Source organism: Periophthalmus magnuspinnatus, chromosome 19 (assembly GCF_009829125.3).
Source record: "Periophthalmus magnuspinnatus isolate fPerMag1 chromosome 19, fPerMag1.2.pri, whole genome shotgun sequence".
Taxonomy (NCBI): domain Eukaryota; kingdom Metazoa; phylum Chordata; class Actinopteri; order Gobiiformes; family Gobiidae; genus Periophthalmus; species Periophthalmus magnuspinnatus.
The window spans coordinates 25,912,848-25,936,698 of record NC_047144.1 but is presented as its reverse complement, the minus strand read 5'-3'; the positions used below and the strand labels follow the sequence as shown (position 1 = coordinate 25,936,698).

Below are 23,851 nucleotides of genomic sequence, written 5' to 3'. Positions count from 1 at the left end.
GGCCAACACCGCTCATCATCCTGACAGCACATTAGGAGCAAGAAATGCACTGTTTTGGCTCAGCGACTGCTTAAATGTGCCAAACAATGTCCTCTCAATAATGCAATAAACTGTATTATTAAAGGTTTACACAGTGGAGACAATTGAGGTTGGTCAATCGTGTCCAGATAGTTGACATTAAAGGTGCACCGTTAAGAGGTTTGCTACTTGCTTGTCTCCATGTAAATGTTACTTCTTTGCCAAGATTGTTCCACAGTATGGCATAAGACTCATCTCTTTTGCATTTATTAAATTACAAATGTTTTTTATTGCAAAAAATAATATAAATGACACTACTACTACTAATAATAATAATCATGATAATAATGGAATAACTAGCTCTACATAGAAGTTAGATAGTGCACCTATAATGATTAGAAATATATTTGAAAAGGTTTCATTATTGAGAACAACTCTCACTTATAACAAAAAATAATGGTGGTAATTTAGGTTTTTATAAGATTAGATTTTTTAATTAAAATTAAAATGCCATATTTTGCAGTAGTAGAAAGTAGAAAAGACAAACCTAGCACTCAGGACTCAAATTAGACTAAAATGTAAATCAACATGACTGATTTACAGTGTATTGAAAACAGGCTCTATATATCTCATGCTTATAGCACTACTTACACAGTTAACGTTCCAATATTCTTTTGGCCCTATAAGCTGTTAGCAGATGGGGAAAACTATATTGTTAAAGGCATTAAATATAGATGTGGACTCTGGGTGGTTATGAAATACATAAATTACATTGTTGACGGCTACTTATATACGCTTATATAATATTATGGTATTATATTTTCTATTCATGGTCATGGAGTTTACCTGGGGTTCGCTCTGCCTTCAAATGGGTTGTGGTCCATCAGTGAGAGCACGGTGCTGTCGTTAGAGAGAAGACGTCCTGCTAGGTGGATGACCCATTCATTCTGCTCATATGTCTGCAACAATATGAAAATGGAAAGAATTTTCAATTAAAATTCCTCTTAACCTTATCCTGAACCAACAATGGCTAAAGATTATATTATGTCACAGAGGGCGATCAGACTGTATGTAAAGTAAACTGCTGCCCTCTTGCGGCGATATGCAGCAGTGATTTGGATTGGAATTGAGCAGTTGACATGCAATAGCAATCTTATAGACAAGTAAATGAGAATACAATAGTAGAAAAAAATACATTTTAATAGTTACCCTTAGATACACAAAATTAGTAGTAATCGTTTTGGTTTTTCACACTATTTCAGATTGTTTTTCAATATATTCCTACTTTGCATTATTATCAATGGATTAAGACATTAACTGATCATAATTTAAAAAGTGCTTAGTGTAACTTCTCTGGTGGGAGCCACACCATCTTCTTGTCTTCATGGAGATGTCATTGCTTTACCTGGAATGTTACCTAATGACAGCAGCACATCCATCTCCCTGGGAAACAGGTTCCAAGCTAATTTACCGGTCACATCTCTTGAGAGGTGACACTGCTCACAGTAAGAATGCATATTTTTCAAGTATTTTTTTAGTAAAAAAACACTAGTAATTAATGAAGACAAGATAAATAAGTTTAATACCAAAGCAAGAAGATCTCCATGAGCACAAGTAGGCTGCGAACCTCGCGCCACAAAAGTTACATAGTGCAACTTTAAACTTAACTTGGTAGAAAATGTTGTAAACACATGTTTATTCTGGGCTTAAAAGTGAATAACTATAGTTAAGACTTCTAATAGTCATGATTATGATTTTAAAGGCGCACTATGTAACTTTTTGGTGGTAGGGGTCTGCTACCTGATTGTCTCCATGGACAGGTTATTGTTTTACCTGGAATGTTACACAGAAAGACTAGATCTTATCTAGCATCTAACTTGCAGGTGTTTTATATTGCTAAAAATCTGCATGCATACTTTCTTTGAGCAGGTTCGCCTCTCAGAGATCTGACCTGTAATTTGGTAGCTTCACCTGCTTGCCTCCACAAAGATAGATAAGTTTAATGCTATATTGTGGAACATTTCAAGCAAAGCTCAATATTTCACAATAGATGTGGTACCTCCATCAGATAAAAGTTACATAGTGCACCTTTAAGTAATTATACCTGAAAAGCAGCGAACCACATGAGCCAGTCGAGCCTGTAGTGGTAGGGTGATATGACACATGGTCGCCTGTAGAGGTCCCCAGGTTTACAGAAGAACTGATACTCTTCCCACACAGCGCTGGGGTCTTTGGGGTCTGAAGCCACCGTGCCCTGGATGATCACTTCTGTGCGCTCCTTCGTGATACTGGACAAAGAATATGGATTGTTTATTTATTACAAAAAAAGAAAAACATGTATAATTTAAAGGTAAAAGTATGTAAGGTTCTGGAGGTGGCACATCAACTGCAGGATTCCATGGAAATAGAAAGTTAAAAACATACTTTGGAACATTCTCCGTGGAGATAGAAGTTTTATGCCATTCTGTGGAATATTATCGCCAAAGGAACAACATTTCCATGGAAACAAGCTCCTCCGCGCCAAATAAGACAGAAATGGCTACACTCAAACAGGGCATGTTAAGGAGGGGATATGACACAGAATCACGTTTTCTACCATGTTAAAGCACATGCCGCTCATTGAAAACATTCCTGAAGAGGTTTTACATGTCATCCATGCATGTTTGAGTGTTTTAGTGGTCTCTCCTAGGCCCTATTCAAACATCATCATCCCTCATCCAAACAAGAAACAGGTGGAGATGCAAACCCGCTCACAGTATGGGCGCATGTTTTTTCTAGGTATTTTAATGCCATAAACTCATTCATAATGGGATAAAAAGAGACATACTGTGACTTTAAATAAAAGAGAAATGTTTAATTTCTCACAGGGGAAATTATCTTGCGCAATTTACTGAGGAATAACATTACATATAGATCAAAATGAACATGGAAAGTCATACAAATGTTTTATACAGTTATAGTCCCAGTTTAAGCTGACTTACATCTCCACAAACATGACTCCTTTGGCTATAATCTTCCACAGACTTCTATCCATCTCTGTAGATGTTCTGAAGTATGATTTATTTCCACAGAATCATACAGGTGACATGCCACCACCAAAAAATGTGATTGTGCCACTTTATGAGATAATATAGGAGAATATAATATAATGTGTAGCCTTCTCATATAGAAACAGTTTTATACATAGCTCACTGTCCTTGATATTTGATAAGTTCTTTTTGTTGCAAAATCAGAACAAATGTAATCTTCAAAATTAACTTGAATAATGCTGTAATTTTCTGACATAGTAAAAAGTAAAAAAAAGACGTTTAACACATTCCATTCTCTGAATTTCATCTTCAATCCAGTGCAGATATTCTTGCTGAGGAAAAATCTATAAAATATGGCCTTTTCTAGTTTATTTTACCTTTGTATTTTTATAGTAGCCTAAAATATGCAAAATAGGGCTGCCCAATTAAACAAATCCGGGGAAAAGGGAGAAGACGAGAAGGGAGAAGTATTTTTTGTGTTAAAGGGCAATGATTTAAAGTAAGTATTGTTTACCAACAGAAAATTAATAATGCAATTTTTTACTACTTTTTACCTTTTTATGACTTTTACTTGTTTCTAAGAATGGATTTTGAGGCTTAAAAATGATGAAAACAGAAATGTCAGTCAGGCCATGTTAACCCTATAGCGTCGGATCCTATCGTCGGAGATAGCGCGCGAATGCGGACTTTCCAGCAGAATAACTCCGCAACCAGTCGTGCTCTCATGTAAATTCAAACGGCGTCTCAAAGCAGGGGCACGGGGCTATTTAAATATTTTTCCGTCAGTTACGGTAATCTGCCTCTGTTGCTCCGCGAAGGTGACGAATGAGAGCGCGGGTGCTGCGGGGATTTTCCCAGTCATTTATTCGATGCGTAAAAGAAAAAATACGGATGAAAGTGTAAAATAGAAGTAGATGTGTAAAAAAATGCAGTAAATTCTGATACTTCCTTTAATATGATTTTTATGGCTAACAAAAATATAAAAGTCTAGGTGACCTATACTGGCCCATAGTGTGCTCAGTCCTTAAAGGGTTAATGACAGTACCTCCCAAACGCTCCGTATGTATTGACTATTCTCAGTGGATCAAATGAGGTGTTCATCACTTGTCTGGAGCTGATCAGGTTCATCACCACGGGAACGCTCAGGAAGCCAATCAGAATGCCCAGCGAGATGTTAACCACTCTGCGAATCAGCATACCTTGGACAGACACAACAACACAACATTTAAAGGTGGTGTATTTGATTTTTACGGTCTTAAAAAATGTGAAAAACTGAATTAGTTCATTTGCAGTAATCCAAAGTTATTCCTCAGTTACCTTATGCATTCTGAACATCCTAATTATTCACCGCAATGAGTTTATAAGAGCTTTCTGCTATTATACTACTGCTAACAACACAGGGCATGTTAACACTACTTACGTCTTGGTTTGCAGGCAATTAAAACTCTGAATAATGAGAACAAATTGAGACCACTGTGTTCTGATTCTAAGACCATAGACCTAGGCTTTTACCATATATGTACTGGAGCAAGACAGAAAAAAATTTATTACATGAAGAAATAAGGTACGGCCATTTTAATCTCAGCTAGTCTTATTTATTGCTACAACTCTGACTGCATGTAAATAAGTTTCGCCCAGCCTTCAGGACTATTCAAAATTTGTTTACATCTCATAGCTGCATTCATACTGTTATTTAGCCATGGGAAAATCTCAAATGAACCACTAAATCAGGGTGACATGTTTGTGCGTGTCTCTTTTACTATGGAATAGTGTTTTTAGGATCGCTAGCTAGCTTTCTATGTGGGTGAAGTGGAAAAGCAATGACCCATGATCTCACTAATAGCTACCCAAATTGTTCCTCACCTGTGTCTGTCTGTATGTTAAACGCATCACCATAATCCTACCTAAAATGTCCAAGTTCCTGCTAAAGCTATTATGCTTCTCACAGCGCAGGTAGATGGTGCGTTTTAGCATTGGCATAAAAGACGCTAACAGCTCCAATGAGACCAATTAGAGAAGTGGCTGCTAGCTTTTAGCATGTTTTACAAGCCCATATTGGACAAATGAAAGCAGCGTAGTATTAAATGACTAATATCGCGTCAGAGTTTTCCCAGCTACCGGCCTGCCAAGTGTTAATCTTCTTTCTAGCCATAGAGCAATAAAAATACAGGACCGGTAAATGTGTTAGTCTAATAAATTCAGTGGTGCGTTCTAGCTTAACTGATAGACTTGAAAATGTTAAAGGTGTGCTGTGTAACTTTTCTATGGAGGGCCGGCCACCTGCTATCTATCCAACATATTTGTCTTGCCTTTTTTCCCCAAGTACAGGTGTTTTTATTGAAAAAAAAATATTTGTTTAAAAAATACCTGATCCATGTTTATAGAATATGAAATAACTTGCAAATTTTTGTTTTGAATCATTTTAAAGGAACACTATGTAACTTTTCTGGTATGGGTAAAATGATCCATCTTTCATTTTTACAGTGAGGGAAGTCCCCTCTCCACAAATCTGACCTCTAACTTGGCCTACTGGCACCTGTTTGTCTCCATGGAGATGATTTAAGTGGACCAAAGCCAAGTAGGTGATGCTGCCAGGTCAAGTTAAAAGTTAGATCTGTGGAAAGGCAATCCTGCTCACAGTACGAATGCAAGATACCTATATTGATTTGAATTGGCAGAAAAAAGTTACATAATGCTCCTTTAAAAACAGATTAAAAAAAATAAGTAATTTCATTCTTTATAAACAAACATCATGCTGTCTACCATCTTGCTGCAACAAAACCTTGCATTTTCCTAGCAGACTTGTACCTTTTGTGGGCTCTGGTGTGTGTCCAGCTGTAGTCTCTTCCTGTATCTTCAGCACCGTCTTCTTGGCTCCGCCTGAAGACCAAAACATGAACGCCAATGATGCGTCGTCGAAACAGGCCAGACTGGGAACGATGGTCAGCCAGTTCAGAAAACTCAGGTTCCCACTGATGATCAAGACTACCTACAACACAACAGACCACTGTTAGAACATATGACACAGGGAGAACTTTGATGAGCACAAATATTATGCTATTATTTTTTACGCTAAACAAGCTTATTTTTATTTTGGCATTTCATGTTTTAGAAGTTAAAATACTGCCAATGTATTGGAATCACAAATTATTTTGCACCGTGGACCCCATACTTGGATTCGATGTGAGAAGAATGCCATCTACGGGCAACAGAGGGAATGAACCATGATAAAATGGTGACTTCAGCAAGTTTTAATGAATGAAATTTGACAGCAGATGATTTACGGATTTGGGGAAAATTGATAAAGTTTTAGAACTCAGGGCAACTTCCTGTATTTTCTTCTCAACTTTTTATCAACAAACTGCCACTTAAATGATGTAAAACTATGATAAATATTCACCACAGGAAGTTGTTGGTATTATTGAAAATGTAAATGACCTGAAATAGGATCTGTATGGCACCGCTGATCAGGCACATCCTGCGGCCCATGAAGGTGAAGAAAGGCATGATGAGCTCGATGAAGTGGTTGGACAGAGTCTCAAAGCGATGGAACCACCAGGGGGAGCGGTGCAGGTAGTACGACATCGGGTTTGGAACGGGCTGCGTCTGGAGAATATTAACCCATGCAAGATTTTAAAATAAGATTTTTTTTTATATCATCATATGAAAAAATATTGAATACCTTAACATTGATGCATCAAGCTTTACTACTTATACTTAACATACACACTTGGGCAAAATTGTTGGTATCCGTTGGTTGATGAAAGAAAAACTCACAATGGTCACAGAAACAACTTGAATCCGACAAAAGAAATAATAAATACAAATTCTATTAAATTTGACCAATGAAAGTCAGACATTGCTTTTCGACCATGCTTCAATTATAAAATTAATTGAATTATAAAAAAATAAATAAACTCATGAAACAGGCCTGGACAAAAATGATGGTACCCTTAATATGAGTTGTCTCAGGATATTAGAAAAATTATCCTGAGAAAAATTATAGACACGCATGTTAAAGGTAAAGGCTATAAGACCATCTCCAAGCAGCTTGATGTTCCTGTGACTACAGTTGCACATATTATTCAGAAATTTAAGATCCATGGGACTGTAGCCAACCCAGGAAAATTGACAGCAAATCAAAGAGACAGACAATACGAATGGTAACAAAAGAGCCCAGAAAAGCTTCTAAAGAGATTAAAGATGAACTTCAAGCTCAAGGAACATCAGTGTCAGATCGCACCATCCGTCGTTGTTTGAGTCAAAGTCGACTTAATGGGAGATGACCAAGGAGGACAACATTGTTGAAAACAAATCATAAAAAAGCCAGATTGGAATTTGCCAAACTACATGTTGACAAGCGACAAAGCTTCTGGGAGAAGGTCCTATGGACAGATGAGACAAAATTGGAACTTTTTGCCAAGGCACATCAGCTCTATGTTCACAGACGGAACAATTAAGCATATCAAGAAAAGAACACTGTCCCTACTGTGAAACATGGAGGAGGCTCTGTTATGTTCTGGGGCTGCGTTGCTGCATCTGGCACTGGGTGTCTTGAATCTGTGCAGGGTATAATGAAATCTCAAGACTATCAAGGGATTCTAAAGAGAAGTGTGCTGGCCAGTTTCAGAAAGCTTGGTCTCAGTTGCAGGTCATGGGTCTTGCAACAGGACAATGACCCAAAACACACAGCTAAAACACCCAAGAATGGCTAAGAGGAAAACACTGGACTATTCTAAAGTGGCCTTCTATGAGCCCTGACCTGAGCCTTCTATGTGGCCTAACCCTAACCCTAACCCTTCTATGAGCCCTGGAGCTGAAACATGCCGTCTGGAAAAGACACCCTTCAAACCTGAGAGAACTGGAGCAGTTTGCTCATGAGGACCATGGGGGCCAAAATACCTGCTAAGAGGTACAGAAGTCTCAATGACAGTTACAGGAATCGTTTGATTGCAGTGATTGCCTCAAAAGGTTGTGCAACAAAATATTAAGTTAAGGGTACCATCATTTTTGTCCAGGCCTGTTTCATGAGTTAATTTTTTTTTTATAATTTTGTTGAAGCATGGTTGAAAAGTAATGTCTGACTGTCATTGGTTAAATTTTATAGATTTTTTATTTATTATTACTTTTGTCAGATTCAAGTAGTTTCTGTGACCATTGTGAGTTTTTCTTTCATTAACCGAAGGGTACCAACAATTTTGTCCACATGTGTATATGTATGAACAAAACAGTACAAGTAATTTAGCCTTAATTACAAGTCTTGAGTAGTCCTGGTGCCTTCTGCTGGCAACAGTTGGTTATTATTAGAAAGTGATCCACTATAAATAATTTGAGCAAGTGCAGAGAAGATGAAAGGAACACATAGGAACAATTCATAAAAAGAGTCTATATTAAAGTGTAAGTGTATAAGGCTTTTTTGCTCTCGAGAATGAGATGGCTACAGCATTTCAGATTGCTCAACCATGTGTTGATATGTACGATATGAGAAAAACACGATAAGTATGCTCAATATTGCGATAATGATATTGTTGCAATAGATTGTTCAGCCCTGGAGGGAACATTAAAATAGGCTTAAAGTCTGTCCTGCATAATATAATATAGGTCTTTTAAATCGTTTATAATGTTGTCATAAAGGGGAACAAGTGCTTGCAAGTAACCTGTTCATTTCTGAGAGGTTCAATTACCCACTATGGTCATGGATTAAGTACTCCCTATTGCATCGTTAAACACTGGATACATTTAAATACATTTACAACTTTCACATGCAATGTTACAACCACAACCTTCTAAATGTGCTGGGAATCTAAAACTTTTTAAAACATACTGGATCATTTAGTAATATTAAAGGCCATGTGACTGATTTGTTTCCCATACATTTGAGCCAAATGTGCCTTGCCCCAATACAGATATATTGTGTAAGCAGCTCTTGAGGTCAGTACAGTATTTTCTGGACTATAAGTCGCACTGTTTTTTCATAGTTTGTCCGGGGGTGCGACTTATACTCAGATGTAACTTATATGTGAAATTATTAAAATATATAATTTCACATCTTCATTACTGTCACTGATGGATTCAAAATATATATTTTATCTCACTGTTCATTTTAAAGGTACTGTAATGTAATGTTCACTCTTTATTTAGTCATTACTATTAGTTATAGTCAGTTCACTACTTTATTTAGTCATTATATTCAACTATGTAAACTATGTAATCTGCACTAATGTTTGTTCTTGAGTCTTGCAGAAAATGTCTTTTGAAAGTGCAGGATCCCACGGGAAGAAGGTCACTGTGAAACCGAAACAGAAACATCATGGGAGGATGTTTTGTGGAAAGAGTGACCTTCTGGAAATGCAAAAACAAAATATATTTCTCTGTGAATTTCGTCATATGTTTTTACACTGCTTGCCCCTCCCCCCCTTCAGATGTGTATGTAACTAGGGTTCCCTAATTTTAATAAAGGAGGTGAAAGACGGTTTGGGCCCCAGAGAGGGTGGTGGTTTGTAACTGGGGTTTTTTGCCTCTCCGCTCTTTCTCCTCAATATTGAGACACAATAATCTCTCTTGTCTTCTCTTCTCTTTTGAACTCTAATATAGGTTGTGAACAGTCACATTAACAACCGTGTGCTGCCCCTAAAAGAAAATTGTATTCTGCTGAGTCTGATGACAGCTACACGGAAGCAGCGCTCCATCTACCCTCCGGAGCAGGTGGAGTTGTTCAGAAGCGACACCGAGGATGAAGAATTCAGTGGATTTAGTGATTTGGAGTGAGATCCAGAGTAAACTTGTTGCTTGTTTTTTATGCTTTAGTTATCTGATTAACATATCTATCTATCTATCTATCTATCTATCTATCTATCTATCTATCTATCTATCTATCTATCTATCTATCTATCTATCTATCTATATATATATATATATATATATATATATATATTAACGTTAATATCTTACGTTAACAAACGAGACACGTGTTCAGTTCTGTCTATGCTTCATGTAGCTGAATAAATATAAATGTGTTACATTAGCGTGCTGTACAGATATTCAGCCTGTTGGTCTCTATTTTATTGTTATTATTATAACTTCCCTTTAAAGATAAAATGTCTTTTCTTGGTTGTCGGGCGACAGTAGCTCAGTTGGTAGAGTGTTTGTCCACTGATCCGAAGGTTGGCGGTTCAAATCCCGCTCTCGACATAAACATCATTGGTAGAGTGCGATTCTAGCTCACACAGATGAATGCTGTCGTTGTGTCCTTGGGCAAGGCACCTAACTCACCTCACCCTCAGTGTCTGTGTACACTGGTGTGTGAATGGGTGAGTGGTTCCTTGTTGTAAAACGCTTTGGGCAACTTGAAGGTGGAAAAATGTGACCATTTACCATTTCAGTTTTTCTAAAATAAATTTCCCCCAAAAAATGTAACTTACAGTCCAGTGCGACATATACATGTCTTCATTATTATGCATTTTTTGGCTGGTGCAACTTATACCCCGGAGTAATTTGTAGTCTGGAAAATACGGTATATGCCTTCTGTGTGCATATACCGCTTTATGGTCAAATAATCAGGAAGTGCATGTTAGTATGCTAATTGTTGCTGTTAGCTTTACTGTGATAACAAAGTTCTGGTCTCAGAGTTGTGAAAAGTGCTTATAAACTCATTGCAGTGAATTAAGATGTTCTGAATGCATAAGTGAAGAATAACTTTGGACAACTGCAAACTGTTTACAATGAACTAGTTCTGTTTCTCATGTTTTTAAGATAGTAAAAATGGTACATTGTCTATAGGGTCTGTAACAGATTTTTTCCCATATATATGTGCAAAATGTGTCTTGGCCCAGTACAGATATACATGTATATGTATACGCAGCTCTTGGGGTGGCGTGAGTCAGTTGCGTGGTGTCTGCATCTAATTAGAAACCGTTTTATTGTCCAATGATCAGGAAGATAGTCATTGTATTGTGACAGCAATACTCTACTCTGGTCTCAGAGTTGTGAGAAGTGCTTATAAACTCATTAGGATTCTTGGAATGCATAAAGTAAGTGAGGAATAACTTTGGACCACTGCAAATTAAATTTAAAATTAACTAGTTCTGTTTTTCACATTTTTAATTCCCGTATGCAACAGTCACAGTGGGAAAATTCTACTCCTTGACAATCTTGGAGTGGAGAGTCATTTCAGTAGCCTTAAATAAAGTCGGAAAATTATTTAAATGAAGGAAACCCAGCCTACACGGCGACATACACTGGGGCCTTATGCTAGTATGTACAAATCATTAGCTGTGTGTGGATGTTAGCTGCGTGTAAACCCTGTAAAAGCTAATGCGCAAATAGAGTTAGGTAAGGTGGTGAAAAAATAAACACGACCCAGAAATAGGAGAGGGGGAAAGAATAACAAACCTACTGGCTCTGCATCTATACGGCCGTTGTTTGAGAAAGATTGAAACAACATTTAACCAGTAGTTTACTAAAATGCGAGAAGCACAGCAAAGTCAAGGAGCTAACAAATGTGTAGTTGTAAATGTGTTCAATATGTGTGAAGCACAGGTTGAATGAAGATAGTGTTTAGAGGGTTAAAACGGCTGGGAAATTGGACGTTTTTAGTGTATGTAAGAGACTCAAGTTAAGGGAAGTGATTTTTGCTTACTACATGTGCAAAACTATCAAATTGTAATCAAAAGACAGAGTTAAGAGAATAGCATCAAAATAACTATTTGAAAGGCTGCAATTAGCAAATTTACAAATTGTGTATGTCATATATTTTAACTAATTTAAGTTTGAGAGGGTAAATTTTGGGCTCTGTTATTAGCCAGACTTCAGACTAATGGACTGATATCAAATTTATTTATTTGTTTGTTTTTTATTTTGGCTAGGAAGTCATATTTTAGTTTAAAAAAAATGCCTCAACCTCAAAATGTCCTCTAAAATAATATTTTTTATAATTTTGAAGCACTGATACCACATTTCTCTTACTTTTATATATTTAGTCAATAGGCCTTAATTATGTGAATAAAGTGCATTTTTAACATTTTAAGGCCACTGAAATTACATGACTGTACTCGGAAAAAAAATATTTGGTGAATTAGAAGGTGGGATGGGTCTAAATTTAATGCAGGTGCTGTTTTTGAAGAATGTCAGATTTTTGAATGAGAGCAAAAAATTATGTTGAAGCTCCAATTAGCGCATTTTCTCATTCATTTCAATGAGATTCAGTGAATTCTCCCTCAGTTTCTGAGTTTGGCCTTTCATACCAACTACATTCAAACTCTAGACTCACAACTTTTATGAAATATATACATTTCCTCACAAATATACATCTTTCTTCACAAATCCATTTTTGGAAAAAATGAGCTTTTTGATTCAAATTTCCTCAAAAATAATTAAAAACAGAGTTTTGCATCTTAATTTATGATGAAATTATTGAATGAGAGTCATTTGATTCTGCAGAAGATTCTGGCAGAAGACCAGCTCGTGTTTGGGGACTATATGTCGCTCCTGAGTTTAAGTCACACCAGTGAAAAAATGCGTAATAATTAAGAAAAAAACATACGTTACAGTACACATAGATAACAAATTGAATATATGTCTGGTTTGTTAACGTAAGATATTAACAGTTAATCAGATAACTAAAGCATAAAAAACAAGCTAACAAGTTTACTCTGGATCTTACTCCAAATCATTAAATCCACTGAATTGTTCCTCCTCGCTTTCGCTTCTGAACAACTCCACCTGCTCCGGGGGAAGATGGCTGTCATACTGTAAACAAGCCTAGAGTGCCCTCGCACAGTTGTCAGTGTGACAATAATGGAGATGTGAAATTCTATACTTGGATAATTTCACATATAAGTCACATCTGAGTATAAGTCGCACCCCGGGACATGACTGATGAAAAAATGACTCATAGTCCAGAAAATACGGTAATTAAAAATGAACATTTCTACGATCGACTCCTCAGGTTGAAAACAAAAGCCCCAAGTTACACTAATAATGGACTGATTCTCGTTCACTAAATTCTAGCCAAATGCAAAACGCAAAATGCATTTTTTTAATATAAATCCTTCAATAATTATTCAAAACTGAATCAGAATTTATGACCTTTGATGAAATGATAAGCTGCAAAGTCAAATGGCTCTGAACAGTCAAACAGCAGGAAACCAGCTCGTGTCTATGGACAGTCTATGCACAATCAAATGGCTCTGATCATTCAAGAATTTCATCAAAGATCATAAATTAAGATGCAAAACTCTGTTGGATTAAAATTTGCATCAAAAAGCATTTTTTTCCAAAAATAAAGGTGGATTTGTGAGGAAAAAACACCACCTGGCTATACGTAAACACTGGGTTTTGCAGAGGTTTTGGGCCCATATAAATGAGGTCCTATAAAATGTATATTTCATAAAAATTGTGAGTCTGGAGCTTTAACATAATTTTTTACTCTCATTCAAAAATCTGACATTTTTCAAAAACAGCACCTACAATAAATTTAGACTGCTCCCACCTTCTAATTCACCAAATATTTTTTGTCAAGTACTGTCATGTAATTTCAGTGTTATAGGGCCTTAAAATGTCAAAAAATGCCCTTTTTTCACATAATCAAGCTGACTTACCAATTGGCCAAATAGTGTTTAAATACAGTGATACAGGAAATTAAGAGGTACATGACATTTTGTGGTCCAAAATGCACAGTTTTTTTTTGTTTGTTTGTTTTTTACTAAAACAAGGCCTCTTGGCCAAAATAAAAGAGGGAAAATAAATTTGATATCAGTATATTAGTCTGAAGTCAGGCTAAAAATAGAGCCCAGAATGATAATAATATGCTATTTTATTGGTGAGTTATAAGAGAAACAAATTGGGGTCAAATTGATCCCAGAACAATTTCAATGTTTTTTTTTTAAATTCAAATCGTATTATACAATCACATTTTTCCAATTGTCATCATTGATAGAAATAAACAATTTTCAACCCATTTGATGAAGAAATGACAGCTTTCTGCTTTTGGGGTCATAAATGACCCTGGACAACACAAGGGTTAAAACAAAGATTTTAGATTCATATAGATGTATTTGTATCATTCACTACAGCTGCACATGGCAGTACATTTTCTTCTGCTTTGACTGCAATTCAAATATCCAAGGTAGTTAATGGGTAGAAATACTGTTCCCACACAAAATATAACTATAATAACTTATGTAATACCGATACATATTACATCATACATTAGCACATGTTTAGCGCCTTGTGTTAATTACATCCAACTGTTATTCCTGCAGCTTCCCCTTTGGCTCTAGTGTTTTTCACTGGGAAAATCTTGAGGTGTGAGACTCATTTAAAGAGGTCTACTGCAGCCGTTCATTACCTTTGCAGTTTATGTTAATGACAGAAAAGCTCTTCATGTGTTAGCGTCTTCCTGGTTTAAAGCGCTATAGCAAATTTTTGCCATCATAAAAACAGTAAAAATGGTCTAGGTTCTGGTTTGCAGTGGTTCAAAGATATTCCTCACCTTATACATTCCAAACATTCAAATTATTCATCACGATGAGTTTATAAGCACTTTTCACTTTTGCTGTCATGCTACTGCTAACAACAATTAGCATATTAACAGTGCTTACTTTCTGGTTCGCAGACAATACAAAAGCTCTATAATTATACGTTTATAAACCCAATAACTTGCATGCCAGTGCTCACTTCCTGATTCTCGGACAATAAACGGTATATAATTAGATGTAGACAATACACGGTGGACTTATTCTGACCTCAAGAGCTGCTGATACAATATATCTGGGTGGGACCGACATTCCTAAAATACATAGGGAAAAAAATCAGGCTCTTTAACTAATACATTAAGCTAGGGTTAGCTAATAATTGACTGGAGGTGCTTACCTCGTAGTGGTAGTCCATGCAGGAGAGGTCTCGCCAGCATTTGTCACCTCGGATTTTAATGAGGCCCTGAAAGAGAGAGGCCAAGAGGACACTGTAAACAGCCTGAAAATAACTCCAAAGAAAGACTGAGAGAATATATGCTTTGTAATTTAAATATTTATACGTTTTTTACAAATTAACAAAGCTAAAATTGCATACCAGACAATACATAAAAATATGTGTTTTCTTTTACAAGATTATTTTATACATTTTCATGCTAAAGTTGGGTGTCAAAATATCAAATTATAACTATTGTTGACATCAGGAACAAACAATGTTTCAGTTCAAACTCTTAGCTCTTAGTTTGACCTTTCTGATATAATGTAGGGAAATGATTTTTCTAATCTAAAAAGATAATAATGTGACATCTATAACCACAATAAAAGGCACATTGTAATTTTTTCGAAATAAAAAAAATATTCATTTTTTGGTTTTGAGCTTTGACATGGTGATGTTTTTTTGTGGTAATACAGTTGTTGTTTTTTTTGTCTAATTCTATTATTTATTTGCTGCAGCTCAGGTCTTTTGAATGATACTGTCTATCTTGCATTATTGTTACTATGTCAGTGGCAGTGGTTTCAATATTATTGTTTATCACAGTATATCTCTGCCGTGATATATTGTGCTTAAAAATGTGTTATCGTGACAGGCCTAGGTGTACTATACTACTATTATAGGTGTACTAAAGTACTTTTCTGGTGAATCTCCATGATGATGATATTTCTTTGCCAAGAATTCTACAGAAAAGCATTACATTGTCTCCAGACAAGTACGCCTCCAGGCCAAGTTACAGATCAGCTCTGTGGAACGGCCCACTCACAGTAAGAATGCATGTTTTTTATGTATGTTTTTAGGCAGCATAACATCTGTACTTTACAAAAAAAAAAATTAAAAAAAATTTAAAAAATGATAGGTTTAATGCAGAGTTGTGGAAGATGAAGTCAAAGCAATATCATCTCAGTGGAGACAATCAGGTGGCAAACAAAAAAGTGGACATTTACATTTTCAAATGTAACCGGTCTCCTAATTGAATACCCCAGACATCACACACATTAGCCAGCAGATTGTTGAGCTGCTTCACATTAAGAGATGTTACCAAGCGTGACGTAGACACCAAAATGTCTATAGAGTCATGTGGTTGGCAGAGAATGTTAAGTACACACTTATGTTGGGTTTCCATGCTTCTACACTGACTTTCATTTATTTCTAGGGAGCTTACACTAATGTTAACCATAGTTTCTATCTGCCCAACTGTAACCTAAACCCTAACTTTAACCTTTTTAACATCATATCTGAACTTTAAATCATGTATCTAATCTAATAAAGAATTTATGGGAGCTTGATTTTTGTGTGAGGCAGGTCCCCCTGGTGGATGTGTGTACAGATTTTAGCCCCAACATTGTAACAGGTGAGCTCCCACACAGGTGCAGGACATTAGATTCTGGTTCTGAGCTGTGAGCTATGGGCTGAAGGTTGAGCTGCTGTCTGCTCCGTGCCCACACATTGAGCTGATAATATCATCTGGTCATGAGCTCCTCCACTACATTACTTAACTCATCCACCTAAGCTACACAGAGCAGAGGGGTTAGCAGTGTTCAAGTCAAAAAGGCAATATGCACACTGCACATAAAATGAAGACAAACACCTACCAAAAACAAGTGCTAAATGAAAATGCATGTAATAAAATGTCCTGGATTTCTGTTTTCTGCAGCAGACGTCATTGTTGGGTCAACTTGACAAATTTAAGCTGAACATTTTGTTTCCTGCAAAAGTCCACTGACCCTCTGAGTGATCAGTGTAAGAGCTATATGGTGCGCATCAGTGGAGACAAATTCCCAATGAAGCAGGGTGCTGCAGGACTGGCGGGCACTCACACAAATCTGTACACAGCGGCTGCATCGCTTATGCCAATCAGGTTATTCTCAAAAAAGGTGAGAAGGACATTCCAAGTAGGCCTGTCATGATAAATACTATATCAACTTATCGCTCAATACATGATAGATGGAACAATACTTTTTCAGGGTCAGTATTTATCGTGGGTACTTTTTCTTTACACTAGTGGGAAAATGTTGAATAGTTTTCTGCACCACAATGACATTTGAGCTGTAGAAAGTTTAATTATGACTCATTATTGATACAAACTATGGAAGTGTTGCAACATTGTACATTAACATTTTTTGGGAGGGAGGCCGAGTACTGTTTAAAGGTAGAACCACAGTACAGTTAAGGTTCTACTGGTACTGGGAAAAAACTGTATAAAAAACTGGTAAGTAAAAAGAAATGTTTAAGCCTAGTAGGTCCTGGGTAAGCACTACAAAAAGTTATTGCAGTGTGGTCAGGAATAAAACTGTAATATTTCCTCAAAGAACTGGTATTCAATTAATGTATGAACATAATTCCTTTATTTTACTCTGGATAACGATTCATACAGGAAATTGTACAAAACAAAGTATATTGTTCAGCTACCGCTACCAAGTAATATTCCTTAAAACGTACCCAGCCCTACTTGTGGTAAATTACACTACAGTAGTATCCCTGTCTCCCTTCATCCACATTTCTAAATCAAGAAGAGCGATGGGAGGAATAAAAATATGCAATGTCTTTTCAGGACACAGTTCAACCCCCTGTACTAACTGAAAACTGATCACATCTCACGTCTCTACAGTAAATTCCGTGAAGCCATTTTCCACGTCTATAATATTTAGAAGGAGATGTTCTGCCAATATCCAAGTCACAATGTACTGAGCCAGAGCAGGAAACTTTTAAATGTTTACAAAGCTTCCGAGAAATGACATAATTTAACCACAAATTGTAACCGGAATTATCTATAATTTATTTATTTTTTTACTTTTTTTTTTTTTTTTTTTTTAATAATGATTGGCTTTTTTTTTTTTCATCAATAGTGCTAGAAGACAATATTTTACTTTTAATATTCAATAACAGGTGCTATGTAACTTTTCTGGTGAAGGGTCTGCCACCAGCTCTTGTCATAGTTTACTGTGGAACATTCTTGGTGAAACAATCTCCATGGAGATTAGTGAGCGACACTGTCAGGCCTTGTGTTTCAAGGTATTATTGAGCAATAAAAATACCTGTAATTGAATATACAACATATACAAATTTAATGCCATACTGTGGAACATTCTAGGCAAATAAATCTCCATGGAGACATAGTGCATCTTTAAGTAAAAAAAAAAAGCAATATTTCCTAGATGATAGATACTGCATCTTTTCAAAATGTATTATACAGCTTAAGTTACTGATATTAATGTTCACGTGTTGTTATAGCAGATCATTCACAATGCAACTGAGAACATGGTTTATTCAAAACCGCCTTGCTAGTGATGGCAACAATGAATGTAATTGATTTACTAATTATTAATTAATTAGCCAATATTATATGCCAACGTCTCTTGGTCTACTGCATATATGGGATTTCCCTCTGACCATATGTGAGTCTCCCTCTTTGTTCAGTATTTAATACAGGAGATGGTATGTCTGTTTTTAGTAACAACTTCACTGCTCTTTGAAGGCTCATGAGCATTTGAATTTGTTAAATATAAAATAATCATATTCATTTGATGCCTTTATAGACACAGGTGATTGCTGGACATGGTCTGTATTCATTTAACATTTCCTGTATTGTACCTATGAGCATGTCTTATGAAGCTCTAGTAAGAAATGATGAAATCGTAACTGTAATTTTGAACAAAGCAAATGTTTAAGTTAGATACTATAAGCTTATAACCTTGTTGTTTCTATATTATTTGTTCTGAGAGGTTTGCCTCTGCCCATGTTTAGTTTGGGCATAGTGCTGTGTTGTTGTTGTTGTTGTTGCCCATAATCCTGGAGGACACACCTGTAGAGGACAGTATAAAGACACTGGGTGGACACAGGCACATGAAGTGTCTGCAGTGTCTCTGCTCCTGGTGCTCCTGTGGACCATACTGAAGCTCACCATGCCTTTGGCCTGTGTCTCTGTGCTGCTGTTGCTGGCTGTCTGTCAGGCCCAGCCTCTGTCTGAGCCACACACTGGAGAAGAACAGCTCCTAGAGGACGAAGACACTGTGGACATCAGCACCAGGATCCTGTCCTCCAACAATCAGTCTGACACCTTCCTCCTGGAAGGAGATCTGCTGCCTCCCACACACAGGAATGCCATGAAGTGCTGGTACAACAGCTGCCTCTGGCCCAAAAGCTCTGATGGCCTGGTCTACATTCCCTACATTGTGAACAGTGAGTTCAACAGTTATGAGACGCGGGTCATCAGTTCCGCTCTGAGTAGCTTCCACGGTCCCACCTGCATCCGCTTTGTTCCTCGTCAGACCCAGAACGACTACATCAGCGTCGAGAACCAGAGCGGCTGTTTCTCTGCTCTGGGGAGACAGGGAGGCAGACAGGTGCTGTCTCTCAACAGAGGAGGCTGTGTCTATGCAGGCATCGTGGAACATGAGTTCAACCACGCTCTGGGCTTCCAGCACGAGCAGACCAGGAGCGACCGTGACCAGTACGTCCGGATCAACTGGGCCAATATGGACCCTACCATGGCCTACAACTTCTACAAATCTGACACCAACAACCTGAACACGCCCTATGACTACGGCTCCATCATGCACTACGGAAGAACAGCCTTCTCCAACAATGGTCGGGAGACCATCACCCCCCTCTCCAGCTCCCCAGTCGACATCGGACAGAGACAGGCTCTGTCCTCCTGGGACATCAAGAGGATCAACATGCTCTACAGCTGTTGATTTCACATCAATCCAACATACTTGTGCAATTGTTAAATTAAATTCTATTAAAGTATAAGCAATAATCTGTGTGTCCTCAGTGTTTTCAATCTTATTGTCTGAAATCTACCCAATAGGGCAATTGAAATGCAGTTAAGAAAATCCACTCCATTTGATTGTTCTCCTTGATAAATGTGCAGTCAAGTTTGTAGTGTGCAGCTCTAGTAGTTTTATGGTAAACAGTAGAAAGAGGCCAGTGCCGGTCAGCACGCTTCAGATCCAGAACTCTAATGCTAGACTTGACAATGCAATTTCCTGTCTTTGTTATAAACTAGTAGAATGATCTGAAAGCTTTCAAAGAAGAATACAAACTTTTCCTCATTTTGTGGCTTCTCCCAAAGCTGAGTCATCCAAACCATAATGGAGATAATTCTGCAGACTTATTTGTGGAATATTAAGATCTGTGACCTTTTGATAAGTCACCAAGGAAGAATAGGTTGAACAAAACAGCTTTATTGTTTCTGTTCTCTCATGGTCCTAATGAAAAAACTCTGCAAGTGGCTTCATAGACTAATATAAATATGTTTACAGTAAATTATTTATATCACTCTGCTTAGATAAATACAAAAACATACCTACTACCAAGTACATTAACTCTGGTGTACTGAATAGACACAAACAATGAAATGGTTATAAAGTAGATAAGAGATGTAGTACTCACAGCTCCCAGCATGATGCGCACTATGAGCCACCTGTAGGCCCACACACAGATGAGGGAGGGGGGGCAGCGGTGGGGCATCTGAGATAAGCTCCATACAGGACACAGGAAGATGGCTAAGAACCCAGTCTCCAGGAGCTGACTCTCCCAGCCTGCAAACATGCAAAATGTTCTGTGTTTTATTCTGTTCATTATTAATTATTATTTTGCCTCTAAGGCTTTACCAGCAATTTTCCCATGTATGTCACATATTTAAAGAGTGGGTATTATACTTCTATGGGGGATTAATAGTTAACATATAGCATATTTATTTCACCATTATTGTTTTGAAAATCCTATATTTGCCAAAAACAATGTATTAAAACATAGTTTTGGTTTTGACGCTCTGAGTCCCTCCACCCTTTGCTCTCTATGCCAAGTCACTCCCCCTTCAGAGCACTATCACAACACAATGACATCAGGTTTGTGAGCGAGAAAGTGTAGTCCTTCTCTAGTCAAGTTGTAGTGTGCCGTTTTGCATCTTGACCTTGAATATTTATGAAAAATGGCCATGTGGGAGCATTGGTGGCATAGGCTTGTGGGCTGAGCCTTGTACAGAATCATACTTTGAAAAGGACCTGGGAGAGACTGTATCTAAAACCACTTCAAATAAACCTAAATATAGTACAATGCCTCAAAGAAGCTCTAATTAAATAGAATAGGGAACTAGGGAATCCTTAGTTCTAGCTGAGTGCAGTCATAATCATGTACATTCTGATTGAGGGTCCACTATGGAAATATTGCTTTGCCAAGAATGTTCCATATCTCACCATCAGGCCAAGTTACGGTGAGTGAGTGAGCCTCTCCACAGATCTGATATGTAAGAATGCATGTTTTTCAATGTATTGTTTTAGCACAAAAAATAACTCTTTGAATAAATGCAAGATGGATACGTTTAATGCCATACCGTGCAGCAAAGCAATAACATCTTAGTTGAGAAAAGCAGATGGCAGATCAGCTGTCAGAAAAATTACATAGTGCACCTTTATATATAACATGCTCAAAAGGCTTCTCAAAACATGCCAATAGAACTACACAAAGACATAAAAATTGAAATATTCTTTGTCAATGTTGGTCAAAATAAACAAATAAACCACACTTACCAAACGAATACCTGAAACACACACAAAAAAGTTAAAATCTGACATTATTTATCCTTATACATCCACAATATCTACAACTCTTCCTTACCATAGCTGTCCCACATTGACTAGTGAATGGTACAGCACCCACAGCGTTGCCATGATCACCATATTGGCTGTCCCGGTTAGGAGGACCAGGCCGGATAGAACCATGCCCACAGCTGCGAGGGTATCTAGGTTGCCGTCCATGTGTGCCCAGTCCATGAACCAGAGGAGGGAGGGGGTGTATGACAAGGCCGCAGCTCCGATCTTGCCCCCCACATATCGCTTCACACTGTTCAGGTAGGTCTTACAAGGCAGAAGGCCACGTTCACCAATCAGCTGCTTGTTCTGGTGGAGGGCCACGGTGAATGCTATGACTGTGAATGAGAAAGATGTGGTACTTTTCAGGTTGTCAAAATGCTGTTTTTTGCCTGAATAATATCAAAATGAAATACTTGTTTGAGTGACATACAAAAAAAAAATTGCTTTAGGATGATCTTGAGCTGTATCAGCACAAGTATCAAACACACAGACTAGTATACACCCATGGACCACTATGAACCTACCTGGATGACTAAGGGATAACACAGATATAAGGCCACATCATAATATAAAAAAGTACAATGATTTAATAATGAGATTGACAACACTAGTAGATGGTTGGTGCATATTATATTGTGTTGAATTTTATAGATCATTGTATACAAGACAAAATAGGAGATAATACTTTCTTAGTAACCATAAGGTTTAATTTATGAGCCTATAGGGGTGGGCAAAAATATTGAAATACTGATATATTGTATCATTTCATTTAATGATACAGTATCAATATCGTGGGCTGCTGTATCGATATATCCCCAAGAATTTATTTTTTGTATATTTTACCAAATTGTTCTGTCACAACACTACATTTGTGTGGCTTGTTTAGAGGAAAGAAACTCATTTATATAGAACATCCATCCATTTTCTTCCGCTTATGCGGAGCTGGGTCGCGGGGTCAGCAGTCTAAGCAGGGACTCCCAAATTTCCCTCACCCCAGACACGTCCTCCAGCTCCTCCGGTGGGATCCCAAGGCATTCCCAGGCCAGCCGAGAGACATAGTCCCTCCAGCGTGTCCTGGGTTTTCCCGGGGTCCTCCTCCCGGTGGGACATGCCCAGAACACCTCCCTAGGGAGGCGTCCAGGAGGCATCCTGAGCAGATGCCCGAGCCACCTCAGCTGGCTCAACGTGTAGGAGCAGTGGCTCTACTCCGAGCTTCTCCTGTGTGACTGAGCTCCTCACCCTATCCCTAAGGGTGTGCCCAGCCACTCTGCGGAGGAAACCCATTTCGGCCGCTTGTATCCGTGATCTTGTCCTTTCGGTCATTACCCAGAGCTCATGACCATAGGTGAGGGTAGGAACGTAGATTGACCGGTAAATCGAGAGCTTCGCCTTCCGGCTCAGCTCCTTCTTCACCACAACGGACCGATACAACGACCACATCACTGCAGACGCTGCACCGATCCGCCTGTCAATCTCACGCTCCATCCTTCCCTCACTCGTGAACAAGACCCCGAGATACTTGAACTCCTCCACTTGGGGCAGAGACTCACCACCCACCCGGAGAGAGCAAACCACCTTTTTCCGGTCGAGAACCATGGCCTCGGATTTGGAGGAGCTGATTCTCATCCCAGCCACACTCGGCTGCAAACCGCCCCAGTGCCTGCTGCAGGTCCTGGCTCCATGAAGCCATCAGGACAACATTATCCGCAAACAGCAGAGATGAAATCCTGTGGTTCCCAAACCAGTCCCCCTCCGGCCCCTGGCTGCGCCTAGAAATTCTGTCCATAAATATAATGAACAGAACCGGTGACAAAGGGCAGCCCTGGCGGAGTCCAACATGCACCGGGAACAGGTCTGACTTACTGCCGGCAATGCGAACACAGCTCCTGCTCCGGTCATACAGGGACAGGACAGCCCTTAGCAAAGGGCCCTGGACCCCATACTCCCAGAGCACCCCCCAAAGGACACCACGAGGGACACGGTTGAATGCCTTCTCCAAATCCACAAAATACATGTGGACTGGTTGGGCATACTCCCATGAACCCTCGAGGACCCGATGGAGAGTATAGAGCTGGTCCAGCGTTCCACGACTGGGACGAAAACCACACTGCTCCTCCTGAATCTGAGGTTCGACTGTCGGTCGGATTCTCCTCTCCAGTACCCTGAAGTAGACCTTACCGGGAAGGCTGAGGAGTGTGATTCCCCTGTAATTGGAACACACCCTCCGGTCCCCCTTCTTAT

General features: G+C 38.3%; 2 protein-coding genes across 2 annotated transcripts in view; one reads left to right on the top strand and one right to left on the bottom strand.

Annotated features, from left to right (window-relative positions):
- lmf1 (lipase maturation factor 1) overlaps window positions 1–23,851 on the bottom strand; it is a 29,426-nt gene that overhangs the window by 1,536 nt on the left and 4,039 nt on the right. The window contains exons 2-10 of the mRNA XM_033984557.2: window positions 21,636–21,945; window positions 21,548–21,558; window positions 20,409–20,557; window positions 14,919–14,984; window positions 6,486–6,653; window positions 5,856–6,036; window positions 4,093–4,246; window positions 2,123–2,306; window positions 865–977 (exon numbers count right to left, since the gene is read on the bottom strand). Of these exons, the coding sequence (XP_033840448.1) occupies window positions 865–977; window positions 2,123–2,306; window positions 4,093–4,246; window positions 5,856–6,036; window positions 6,486–6,653; window positions 14,919–14,984; window positions 20,409–20,557; window positions 21,548–21,558; window positions 21,636–21,945 (1,336 nt within the window). The remainder of the gene's footprint in view (window positions 1–864; window positions 978–2,122; window positions 2,307–4,092; window positions 4,247–5,855; window positions 6,037–6,485; window positions 6,654–14,918; window positions 14,985–20,408; window positions 20,558–21,547; window positions 21,559–21,635; window positions 21,946–23,851) is intronic.
- LOC117387133 (high choriolytic enzyme 1-like) lies at window positions 18,911–19,708 on the top strand. The gene has a single exon (XM_033984558.1). It carries the CDS (start codon window positions 18,917–18,919, stop codon window positions 19,706–19,708), a length of 792 nt encoding a protein of 263 aa, XP_033840449.1. The 5' UTR covers window positions 18,911–18,916.

Coding starts and splice junctions, on each gene's coding strand:
- LOC117387133 (XM_033984558.1), top strand. CDS start 18,917: ATGCCTTTGGCCTGTGTCTCTGTGCTGCTGTTGCTGGCTGTCTGTCAG.